General features: G+C 40.6%; 2 protein-coding genes across 3 annotated transcripts in view; one reads left to right on the top strand and one right to left on the bottom strand.

Moving 5' to 3' along the window:
- Nucleotides 1-200: 200 nt before the first annotated feature.
- RPL5 (ribosomal protein L5) lies at nucleotides 201-7,197 on the top strand. The gene is made up of 8 exons (XM_080407165.1): nucleotides 201-333; nucleotides 1,018-1,087; nucleotides 1,187-1,302; nucleotides 2,726-2,860; nucleotides 3,431-3,633; nucleotides 4,581-4,758; nucleotides 6,323-6,411; nucleotides 7,033-7,197. The coding sequence occupies exons 1-8, from the start codon at nucleotides 331-333 to the stop codon at nucleotides 7,130-7,132; spliced, it is 894 nt and encodes a 297-aa protein (XP_080263291.1). The 5' UTR covers nucleotides 201-330; the 3' UTR covers nucleotides 7,133-7,197.
- Nucleotides 7,198-7,992: 795 nt separating this feature from the next.
- The window catches only part of DIPK1A (divergent protein kinase domain 1A), a 30,800-nt gene continuing 26,180 nt past the window's right edge, over nucleotides 7,993-12,612 (bottom strand). For both annotated transcript variants that reach the window (XM_080407127.1, XM_080407126.1), the window contains 2 exons: nucleotides 12,185-12,361; nucleotides 7,993-10,765 (listed from right to left, as the gene is read on the bottom strand). In XM_080407127.1, the coding sequence (XP_080263253.1) occupies nucleotides 9,953-10,765; nucleotides 12,185-12,361 (990 nt within the window). In that variant the 3' untranslated portion in view covers nucleotides 7,993-9,952. The remainder of the gene's footprint in view (nucleotides 10,766-12,184; nucleotides 12,362-12,612) is intronic.

Below are 12,612 nucleotides of genomic sequence, written 5' to 3' on the forward strand. Positions count from 1 at the left end.
CAGCCATTAGACGACAGCCACGCTGTTTTCTCGCTGGAGCGGCGCTTCTGCCCCGTTCCCCGCGGGCAGGCGGGGGGAACCCGTCCCTCTGCGGCCACCGGCCCCGGGGCGGGAGCCGGGCCGGCAGCCGCACTGCAAGCGCTCCCCCGGGCCAGCAGGGGGCAGCACGGCGGGCTCCGGGGACAGGCCGGCCGGCGGCGCCCCGCCTCGCCGGCCAGGCTAGGAGCTGCGGCTGCGCAGCGGGCGCGGCCTTTTCCCCCCTGCTGCGGAGCGCAGTCGTTGTGCGGAGCGGGCCCCGGCCTAGGCCTAGACCGGACAGTACCTGGCACGATGGTCAGTACCGGCACCTGTGCGGCGGGGGGGGCTCTGCCCGCCGCCCTGCGCCCGCCGCGGGGCCCCGCTCGCCCGGATGGAGCCCGATTGGCTCGGGGGCCCGGCGCCGGCTGCGGCGGCTCCGGCGTGGCAATGGCTGCCGTGGGCGCCCAGCCTGTGCCGCGGGGCCCGGCCCGGCGCCGCACCGCAGCCCAGGGCCCGGGCGGCGGGGCCGGGGGTGACAGGGCCTCCCGTGCCGCGGCGGCCGGCGCCTGGCCCGGCGGGTGGTCGGTGCGGGTGCCCGGCGGGCCGCCCGCCCTCCCGCCACGGGGTTGCGCGTCGGCAGGTGCTGCGGCGGGTCGGCGGGTCCGGTGGCAGCGCCGGGGCTGGCGGCGGGAGCGCCCGGGAGGCGGCGGGGGTGCCGCGGTACCGCAGCCCCCGTGCGGGCAGCCGCCTCTCTAACGCGCACAGCCGCGGGCTGTCTCCTTAGCCTGTGCCCGTGGGCAGGGCAGGGTCCCCGGGGTGTTACGTGGTGGGGTCTTTCTCCATTGCATCTTCCTGATGCTTTTTTTATCCAGACGTATAAGCAAACCTGGTATCTTATTCCTGGCTTCACCGCGGTTTTATTTGTAGCCTGTTTAGTTAGAATGGCCCTCGTTTACATGGTTATATGTGAATAACGCCTAGTTATATTTCTTGTTCAAGGGGTTTGTGAAAGTTGTCAAGAATAAGGCGTACTTCAAGAGATACCAAGTGAAATTCAGGAGAAGGAGAGGTATTGTTAAGTCCCCTGTAACATAAGATGAAATGCCATTGATGGATCATCCTGCTCTTTTCTCACACGTTTTCCACACTATTAACTGTTGTTTTTCAGAGGGAAAAACTGATTATTATGCCCGGAAGCGTTTGGTAATTCAAGATAAAAACAAGTACAATACCCCTAAATATAGGATGATTGTACGTGTTACCAACAGAGATATCATTTGCCAGGTAAAGTCTATGGTGCTTGCTACTTGCTTGCCAGCCTTCCCAGAGTGGAATAAACAGAGGGGGGGGGGGCGGCGGCTGATGTGTTTTAGGCTTGACCTGAGCAGTTTTTATATTGTGGAATAATCTTGCATGTTGACACAACTTCAGCAATAAACTGTATTCGTGATACAAAATGTTTTACTACTGTCAACATTTTTCACCAACGTTATCTGTAATATAAGATGGTACTGTTTTAATGATGCTAAGTAGAAGATTTTGGGGAAAGAGAAGATTTTTTTTTTTTTTTTTATCCCCCTGCTGTATTTAAAGTGCTTTGAAAAGAGAGACTTCTAGCTTGACTGAAGACAACAGACTTGACTTTGTGACCTGTCAACCTGCTTTGACTGTTGCACTGAATCTAAAGGTGTCTTCTCTGTTTGAGAGTTGTTTTTTCTATGATGTTATGTGGATCGTGTGAAGCAGCTAGGCCTTTTGGCTTTCCTGTGAGATGAAAGGAGACTGATAAATAAGAATAGTAGGCATTTTTTCATGCTTGTTAAGTATGCAGTTGTGTGTTGCATCATAAGGAGTTCCTCACTGTGGTTCACTTGTTTCTTTTTCAGAATGTTTTGATTAATTTTGAAGTTAAAACTTTGACATGTTTGTTCTATCATGAATACATCTTGTTAAGCTCAGAAAAGAAGCTGCGAGAAAAGTTTGTCGTTTCTTCATAGAAGAAACTGCTGAGAAGAGTAGAGAGTGCTGTTTTTACAGTCAGTTCAGACTTTGACAAGACTATTTTATCTTTGAAATTCAAAATGATAATCAGTGGTGGCAGGTGCTTACATCTGACTGATAGTGCCTTTCCAGTATGTAGGAATCCTGCAAAAAGGGGACAACTTTTCGATGTAGAAAGGAGGTGTGAGAGTCAAAAGGAGAAGGTTCTGTATCTGAAAGGAACAGTAGAAATATACCTGATAATACTGCTGTCTCACAGGAGACCCCTGAGATGATGCAAATCTCAGACCCAGTAATAAAATCGTTCCATAAGGTTAGTAACAATGTAATCACAAACTCTGTATCAGATGCTTTTTGCATTTTTCTGAAGTGTGTGATATGACACCAAGATGCACAATGTGGGACAGAATCCATCCGTACCCTTAATGATTCTTTGAAAGGTTGCATTTGTAGGCAGTTTTCTGGCCTCTTGATGTATGTGGAGAGGTAAATAAAAGTTGTTGACATAGCTTTCTCTGGCCTAATACAGATTTGAATTCTTTACATATGCCTTTAAAAGAAAAATGCAACCCCTTGAACCTGCAAGCAAATGTTGGCAGTTTGGACCTTTCTATACAGTATTTCTGTCAGCTTAAGTAGATGTCTAAGAAACAGTAAGTTGAGCTCAGAATTACTGTGAGAACACTAACAGTTGTTTTGTTTTCAGATTGCCTATGCTAGAATCGAAGGCGACATGATTGTCTGTGCTGCCTATGCCCACGAGCTGCCAAAATACGGTGTGAAGGTTGGCCTGACCAATTATGCAGCAGCATACTGTACAGGTCTGCTGTTGGCACGCAGGGTGAGTATCTGTCACGTTGTCTGGAAGTCACTGCTCAGGTTTTTTTACAGAGGGGAAAGCTCACTTTCGTAGGTGGTGTGTTGGTATAGATACCTGAAGCTGTGGGCTTCTCTAAATAATGACTTTTGCTCTTTACTGTATAGATTTGTGACTGTCAGATCACAAGAGAGAAGTATGACAGCACAGTTTTCAACTCCAGCAGCCCACTTCTAAGTCTCAGTACTAAAGTTTGATGGAGGGAGGGAGTCAGGATAAAAATGTAAGAAATGTACCTTTAAGAGTTTGAAAACATGTAAACAGCATCCATCCGTTTCCATATGAGCACATGAGTAAGTCTGAAGTTCACTGGTGTACCTGTTGGAACAAAAGGTTGAAACTTAACAGGCATGCTTACAGTGGTGGTTGTTAAAAGCTTTGTTATTAGTATGGGGTGCCTAATTTTTGTAAACAAATTTGTTAAAAACATGAAGATTCTACTGCAGATCTGTGTCTTAAGGTGGTGATTCTTCATTTTGTCAGTAAATGGAAAGAGTTCAGAAGTGGTTGGTGTTTCTTTTTCCTTCCCCACAGCTTCTGAATAAATTTGGCCTTGATAAAATCTATGAAGGCCAAGTTGAAGTGACTGGTGATGAATACAATGTGGAAAGCGTGGATGGAAAGCCTGGTGCTTTCACATGCTACCTGGATGCAGGTCTTGCCAGAACTACCACTGGAAACAAAGTCTTCGGTGCTCTGAAGGGTGCAGTGGATGGTGGTTTGTCCATCCCTCACAGGTAATCTAGTCTGTTTGGATGTTTGGAAGAATTCCTTCAGAAGTAACTGAGATGCTTCTGTATGTGACAGTCAACTTAGGCTGTCACTTTATGTTGGAATAATTTTGTTACGACCTGATAAAGATCATATAGCCTAGGTTCTGGGGTGGAATGTTTATGGTTGGTTCGTTGGTTGTTTTCAATCTGCAAATGCAGTTCTGATAGTGCTGTGGGAATCTTGCAACTATCAAAGCTGTTAAACTTTTGGAAACTAAAGAACCATCTTGTTGCTTTTACTTAAAATCGTTGAGTGATAGAGTACATTTAAGTAAATATCCTTTGGTATTCTGTTTTAAGCCTTTAGCTAATATTGTGTATGTATTAATTTCACTGTGAAGAACTGTACATATCAGGTACAAAACCACTGACACTTGCTACTGTTGTCAGTACAATAGTAGGTCTGAGCAGTTCACCTGCACTTATAATTTCCGCATGCAAGTTTTGACAGTTCCTGTCATAGGCTGTGAATGTCTGAATCAAGATCTTTGGCAGTGTTATTTAACACTGATATTAGTTGACTGCTTCTTTCCACTAGCAGCGGTGGGGGGAAAAAAATCTTGATCTCTGTTGTGTATTTTCCTACCCTCTGCTGTGTTGTGTATTAATCCCTGACAAATTGTCCAGTTTTCTGACTTGGCTGCTACATGATGATACTCCCAATGACTGAACGCTCTGTAGTTGGTCCATGGTGTGTGTATGATGTACTGCACTGTTTCAAGACGGGACTGATGGCAGCTGAGATGAACCTAAAATTTCTATTTCTTAATTTTCTTTATCTCTTAATTTTTAATAAGAGAACCTATCCCACGGTTACCTGTAGGAGAATCTGTTACATCACTCATTTCTGTATGGAACCTAGCCTCTGAATTAGAGCGTTTGGCAATTTGTCTGTAACTGCTGTTTCACAGTACCAAACGCTTCCCTGGTTATGACTCGGAAAGCAAAGAATTCAATGCAGAGGTTCACCGCAAGCATATCATGGGCCAAAATGTCGCAGATTATATGCGTTACCTGATGGAGGAGGATGAAGATGCTTACAAAAAACAGTTCTCCCAGTACATAAAGAACAATGTAACACCTGATGGGGTAAGATTTATCTGGCTGGCTCTTGTACATTAATAGAGATGATGATAAGTCTTGAGGAGGGACTTCTAGTAATGATAAGCTTGATACATAAAACAGCGTGATTCATGTTGTATGTTATCCAAAGAAAATATTTTTTCCTTCGTTAATGGCTGTGTAGTATGTCGCAGATCTTTTGAAAGTGGGATCTCTCTTCTTGCTGTGAAACTTAACGTCCTGCCTGTAAGTCTAAGCTTACAGGACTGCGCTTTTAAGCTGGCCCTTTTTTTCCCCCCTTGATATAGAAATTATACACCTACCCACTCATTCCTAGTTCTGCACCAGAGCCTGTCATTTCTGCAGCTGCGAGGATGTGCTACATATCAAACCTCGTTTACAATTTCTGCATACGTAGAGGTACCTCTAGGTCCCAGGTGAATGTAGAATAGCCCAATAGAGTATTTTGTATAAAACACTAGTAGATATGTAAGGTTACCACAGTGCTCCTTTCGTGTGTTAAACTCCTTTGAGATGACTTGTCTTTGCTGCCTGCAATATTCTTGCTTGGTTTCCCCAGTTAGTGGTGCTGAAGCTTGAAACAAACATTCTCACATCCCCCTTTTTAGGCTATGGAAAACTTAACCTTGTTCTTTATCTCTTTATTGCCATGGGGGTTTGTGGTTTTTTGTGAACTTAACTAATTGCCAATTTTTTGTAACTTAGTCTTTACTAAAAAATAAGTAATGTTGTACTGTAAATGCCAACTTCATCTATTTTACTAAACAAATGATACTTATAACTTATATTGCCGTGAAGCGAGTCCAGGGCTTATAGCTAGACACTTGCTCTTCATACAGCTAGAAAATCTTTCACAGCATTAACCAACCACCAGCAAAAGTATTCTTAGAATTGGTGCTGTTATGGAGCCTTAGTTGTCTTTGTGACAGAGCAGCATTATTGCATCCTTTGGGACGATGCAGGGACTGTTGTGGTTCTTGCAAAACTTGCAAAAGTAGCTACAGATTGACAACATTACTTTTTCCCTCTTACGAAGCAGCTTTGTAGTGTGTACTATGGTAGGGTCTGAAAAGTGGTAAGATTTACATGTCTGATAACAGAGGTTGCGTGGAATAATTTTTGTTTAATAAGTAAACATACTCTAGGTAGAAGTAGAATAACTTTATAGACAGCCTCCTTAATTTAAATGTAAGGAAGCTGCAGCACTGAAAGTCTGTTTCAGAGGTTAGTAGTGTTGCAACTGCAATATGCCAGCCTGTATGTGAGACTTGCACGTAGTCTGTAGTTACTCTATGGCCTTAGTTCCCTAACTAAAATAAGGATAAAATTACTTTCTCTGTTTTGTAAGTTGTGGGTTTGGCTGTTTAAATAGTATTATAGTAGGAATTTCAGTATGCTGTGGTGGTAATGTTATGTATGAAGAAAGTATTCTAAAGGCAATCATACGGAATTACAGGCTCTGTTATGATGAAACCTGGGTCTGGAGCATGCACTGGTGAGGGTATCTTGGATTTTTATGTATAATCCTACTGCTACAGATTATGGAGGATATTTTTTATTTTTTTTTAAGATGGAAGAAATGTATAAAAAAGCCCACGCTGCTATACGGGATAATCCAGTCCATGAAAAGAAACCCAAGAGAGAAGTCAAGAAAAAGAGGTAAGATTGTCATCATATTTAACGTAAATGCAACTTCTCTGCTGAAGATACTTTAGTTAGAGTAAAATAAGTAATGTAATTGACATCACAGTTGCCTCAAAACTTGTGTTATAGATCAGATGAAGATTCAGGCACTTCTGTGTAATTTTGACTAGAGTTAACTTCAGCAGTTGGAGCTCTCAACTATATTTAAAAAAATGTGTTTATAATAGAGCATGCTTGTGGCCTGAATAGCTTGAACTCCTTAAAGTTGTATCTTAGGTCTTGGTGTTTTCAGTGGTAAAGCTGCTTCTTTTCTGATGAGGACAGGCTGACTAATTTGTCAATATGTAACTACTTGGATTTTCCAGGGGTCTGGGAGAAAAGCAATCAAGGCACAGCTATTGCACTGGGCTTGATACCATCGGTACTCTAGTCACAAGAGTACTGAGCTTGTGTCTTGAGGAATTAAGCTGCTGCAGTCTAGCCCTGCCTTTTTCTGGTGCCCGAACTACAGCCTTAAATCATTATGAGGGAAAAAAGCGTGTTACAGAAGTGGAGATATGTTCTAGCGCAGCACTTTTAATGCTGGTTTTGCTTATTTCAGCTCTGGATATATCATATACTGTCCTTACATTGCAGATGGAACTGTCCCAAGATGTCCCTCGCCCAGAAGAAAGATCGTGTTGCTCAGAAGAAGGCTAGCTTTCTCAGGGCCCAGGAGCGTGCAGCTGATAGTTAAGACAACTTCCACAGTTTTCTATGAAGCTTTGGAAAAAGTGGCAATAAATTTATTGAGTAAGCAACTGTCTAAGACTGGCTTATTAATATCTTACAAATATGCAGAATATTTTTTTTACAAGCAGATGTCCTTTAACCTTAAGGGGTTTCCCCTCGCACTTTCAAAGTACTGTATGAACAGAGCTCCTTCAAAAAGAGGGGTGACAGACTAAAACCATAAGATTACTGTAAGAAGGGGAAATCAATTTGATTAATTTTTGACTAGTATCAATAGACAAGATGTAAGAACTTGCTGCTTAAAAGTACAGAAAGATTAAGTTTGTAAACTTGTCCTGAACTCTTTCTTTCAGCATGTTTACGGTTTTGGAAGAAGCTGTGTTTTAGCTTTGATTTTAAGAAAAAAGCAGTAATCTTCACAGTAGGTTCTAAAGCCTCTGTCCAGAGGCAGTCTTAAGCTTTTAGGAACACAAAGGGCAACACTTTCCCTACTGTGACTTAACTGTACCTGATACAGGAATGCATAATTGAAGTATTTAAGCTTCTTCCAGTAACTGAAGTTAAGCACTTCCAGAGCTGCAGGCTGTGGCTGCTATTAAAATAGGAACTATTTCACACTGTATCATCACTGAATAAAGTGAATTCACTGTAATGGAACATATATATGCTTTATTACAGAAGCCATAACTTACCCCATCCCTTATTTTCTCTTACATCTCAATTTCGTCGGCATTTGTTATTTATTTCCCATTAGACTGAGTTGCTGGCACAGTTAAAACATGAGTCAAGTAGGCTACAGGGAATGTATTGCTTTAAAAATACTGATATATGATAAGTACGGCTACTGAAAGAGAAAAGGAGGCCTTTGATTGTAAACAAAAGTATATTTTTTTTCTCCAATGAAAGGTTCAACTTTATGCAACAGCAATAGAAATGAAGATTCTGTACAACAAACTGTACTATTAAACATGTTTTCCAGTTGTTTAAAATACCCAACATCATTTTGTGTTCCGTAATCTTCTCTGCCCAAAAACCTATTAGCAATTACAGTCAGATTTTTCCCACCACGAACATGACCACTTTACACTTAAGTGTATTCCTGGCTAGAGGTACTTACTAGCTTGTGGTTGGAGGACATCGTCAAGTTAGAGACGATAATTCACATTAGCACAGTAATTCTTAAATGAAAAAGCTAGTGTTTACAAAACAATAACACTTTTAACCCAAGCTGCATACTATGGTATGGAAAAATGAGTTTGTTGGTCTTCTACTTAAATTGAATTGTTTAAGGAATGCATTTAATACAGGATAGCTAAAGGAATTAACAACCTTCAAATATTTAAATAAAGCTTGTCCTTACCTATGTTGAAAATGAATTAAAGGGCCAGGATGACTGCTACTAAAACCACTTCCTACCTAATTGTTAATGTTTAATTTAAAAACGCTTTTAAGTATTGAGGACAATGTTAAGGTGTTTTATGGACATCCAGTTCCGAGTAATTGGAAACTGATGTAAATCTGAGAAAAAACAGGTGCAGATTAAAGGCAGTGCATTGGTCATGCCATATGGAATGCCAGGATCAGATGGTTTTATTTACTCAAGACTTAACAGTGACTCATAGATGCTACTATAAAAAAAATATAGTAACACTACAGCTCACTTAAATTCCACCTCAATCCTAGCTGTTACTGCCTCACAGGCTCATTTAAGCAGTGTTCCGTGATCCTGAGCAATCTAGCTTGTGTCCCGCAGTTCAGGTCTAGCTCTGGCTTATATACATCCTACAACAGTTCAAGAGAATTTAAGTACAAGTCTGTACCCAAATCTGGAGGGACAGTAAAGAGTCAAAACTTTATCCACAACTATCACTTGTTTCACATCTAGAGCAGATTCCTGTGCTATGCAAGTTTCCTTTTTTGACTGCTTGGTTATTTCTGCTATCAGTATTATCAAAAATTAAGTTCCCATGCAATAGCTCAGTCCACAAACTCCTTACTTTTCCATGTTTGCTACAGTTTAATTTGAGTTAAATGCTTCAACTGAAGTACGATAATCTACAGTTTTTGAAATGGATGCTGATACTGCTTCTAGACCGTGTACATGATTGTAAAAAATAACATCCTAATATTCTTGGCTCCCAACATGGTTTGCTGTGTGAGGATTTAAAAAGTGTTGAACTAAAACATTCAGGATGTAAGCATGAGGTAACAAGGTGTAAACAGAATCTGATTTAAGTCTCATATTACAACCTGTCAGTTCTAGAGTAAAATCCTAATTTTCCACAGCTTTAAAATTATTAATGTGCAAATTCTGCCATGCCAAGGTATTAGTAAACTTCAATCTCAACAGTTCAGTTTATTCACAACAGCAGCTTGGACTTGGACACATTATTTGCAGTAGTGGTGTTTCTTCATAAAACTACTTAGGATTAAAGTCTTATGCAGGTATTTCACAAGTGAGCAATGATTTGCACAGAATTAGAAGATGTTCCATCAGTTGATGTAGTGGCACAGTAAATACTTTTCATCCTGTTCAAGATCTGACAAAGTGCACAGAACAGTCAGGCATGCAAGGGTTTTGTTTCCGTAACATAGCAGTGGAACACCAGAAGTGCTTCTGGCCTCTGCCCGATCATTCAGTGGCACGTTCATTCTTTGAGAAGCCCTATCTTAAAGGTACTGACTGAAGGGCAAGAGTTATATAAAGCAATTAATGAAATCTGAGTAAAGAAACCTTTAAAAAAATGCTGCAGATCATTTTTACCAAATGTGATAGGCCACCTCTAGTGGCAGGCATCAATGTTATCTTCTGCTGGTGGAGAAGCTAAGAGTCATTTGTATGGGAAATTTTCTTCCACAGTAAAGTTTTTAAGTTATTCAGTATTAAAGAATGCTCCATTTCCATCTGATTTGCTGTGACTTTAAGGGCAATACACAAGTACAGTTGTTTTTCTAGTTCTTCATGGATATCAGAAGGAGCACCACGAAGCAGATAGTCTTTAAGCAGCTGACAGGCTTTTGCCAAATTTGGCTGAATTACTTCTGTGGTACATCTCATTTTGTTTTGGTCACACAGAGTTCTACAGTCTGCACCATAAATACAGTCCAAATCTGATTCACACTGACGATCTTTAATCATTTCCTTCAAATTCATTTCTGGCACAATTTTTCTCATGTCCATCATTTTCAAATCATATTTATCATTATATCCCAAGTTTTTGGCACTTGTATCACACATAAGAAAGTTTCCATAGGGTCCATGGAAAATATCTTCCACAAATTCTAAAAGCCCTATAGCTATTTTTGCCTTTCTTGGCCATGATGGAGTAAACCATTGGTCCATGCTTCTTCTGAAGCCAGAGGGAATGAAAAGTTCTATAATCCATGGAAGGTTGATTCCATAGAGAGAGGTATATTCAACTCTTTCGGTCACATAGAGATTCCCACAAAAACCCAGCAGCTTGGGAGTATGTTCTTTATCCTGCAACATCACCATTAACAGAAACTCATCTAGCTGCAGAAGTGCCCATGCAGATTTTGCTTCTGGCAAAGAAACTCTACCATCTTTGTTTCCATCAGCAAAAGATAGGATGAGATTAACCAGTTCTGAAAGATTTCCTTGTTCACCCAATTTTGCCTAAAAGCAACAAATGAAAAAGATTAAGTATGATTTCATCAACTGCCACCAATCCACCTGTCATTCTACCTCTTCTTACTCTCTTCCTATGGATAGTAAGGTAGGCTATGTTATGTTACATTCTAGTTTTCATTGATTATAAACGTCATAGGACTTGCTATCAGATGCCTGAAGAGCTTGTTTTCTGTTCTGTTTTCAAAGGCACCAAGTATATGATCTTAGAGTACTAGCATTCTTCGCATTTCAAAATGCAAACATTTAAAATTCAAATACTGTTCTTGGTCATATCAGTCTTTAGAAAAAAATCATAGCAAGTAGTGTGTCAAATATTCTCACAGAAAAATGTATAATTTAAACATCTAGATCAGGTTTAGTTTTCAGATGACTAAACCTTACAAGTGTAGAGAAATTACAGTAGTGTCAAATATATTTTGGACAACTATAAAACGTATACCAAGGCACACTGGGTACAAATCCCATACAATAAGTGTACTGTAAAACTTTGTTATTTGATGTAACCACCTCCATCGTATCAATACAGAGAAAGATACCATTGCTGGAATCAGAGCTGTTGCATTTTCAACTACCACAAATACACACAAAGTCATATGAACTTTTCCCAGATTCTCCTGAAAACTACTCAAAACACCTGCTGCTCACCCTTTCTTAGGGAAAAAGCTACTGTAATGCATGACAACTGTCATCAGTTTTACGTAATTATGTTACATGTGTGTGCATGTGTACACATTTGCTCACTCAGCTAGAACAGCATTATTTCCATCACTGGAGACATAGGAACTGTGACAACAGCAAGAGAATTTTAAGAAATAAAACCCAAAACAGTATTGACACAGCATCAGAGTGATTACTCCATTTTATGAAAATTGTGGGGTAGCATTAAGGCAATAGAAATAAGTATCACATTAATACAACACCAAGAGAAGTGTGAGAAGTGTGGCTGGTTATTCCCATTGAGAGTCCTGCTGCTCAGTTAACATAGTAACTCTTCCAAGCATGAAACAGTTTTCAAATTGCACTTCAGTCTTTGTACTCAGCTACAATAATCCCACAAGGAGAAAAAAAAACCCAGAACACTAAAACTACTCAACTCCCCTGCCTCTCCCGCCAAGTATTTTTACCATATTTTCTATACAAATACAAGTGAAATCTGTAGATATGCAAGACTCATACCAGCTTCCATCTGTTGAAAAGTAAAGAAAAGTAGTAAAAAAAAGATTTAAAATTATGAAAATTAGTTACTTCGAGATAAGTGCCTCTGGGGAAAAAAAAAAATTTGTGCTGGTTATTTTTCTAAGATGCACTTGAACAAGGTTCATAGAATAGGGCATTCTCACCAGCTGCAGGAAAATAAGCCTTTCTGTTAAAATAGAATAAATATATATAAATAAGTATACTTACTTTGAAAAGACTATATACCATTTCTTTGAATTTCTCAACAGTGGTTCCTCTTGTTGGTTTATCAAACAGGACTGTTTCCTTCCTTGGTTCTGGGTCAGTACCAAAATCCAGTCTAGCAGCTTCTTCCATATGGCATTTTATAACACCTTGCAGATTTCCCCAGATTCCTAAATACATCTATGCAGGAAAAGAGGGAAAAAGGTAAAATACACTGTAGAAGTCCATCATCTAAAGACCACCTGTACTCCAACCACTGTTTCAGGTGTCAAGCAACAACACAGATTAGAAAATGGAGTCCTGTGCAGAGCACATTCAAACAACGGCAACTTCAAATGCACTACTGCAGCTACTCAGGAGACACTAGTTTGTCAAAATACAACAGACAGCTTGATAAATATTATATTGACATTACTGCTGCCTTTGCACAG

Source organism: Falco punctatus (assembly GCF_963210335.1).
Source record: "Falco punctatus genome assembly, chromosome: 11".
NCBI classification, from domain to species: Eukaryota; Metazoa; Chordata; class Aves; order Falconiformes; family Falconidae; genus Falco; species Falco punctatus.

Coding starts and splice junctions, on each gene's coding strand:
- RPL5 (XM_080407165.1), top strand. Junction 1,088..1,186: donor GAAATTCAGGAGAAGGAGAG/GTATTGTTAAGT, acceptor GTTGTTTTTCAG/AGGGAAAAACTGATTATTAT. Junction 2,861..3,430: donor GTCTGCTGTTGGCACGCAGG/GTGAGTATCTGT, acceptor CCTTCCCCACAG/CTTCTGAATAAATTTGGCCT.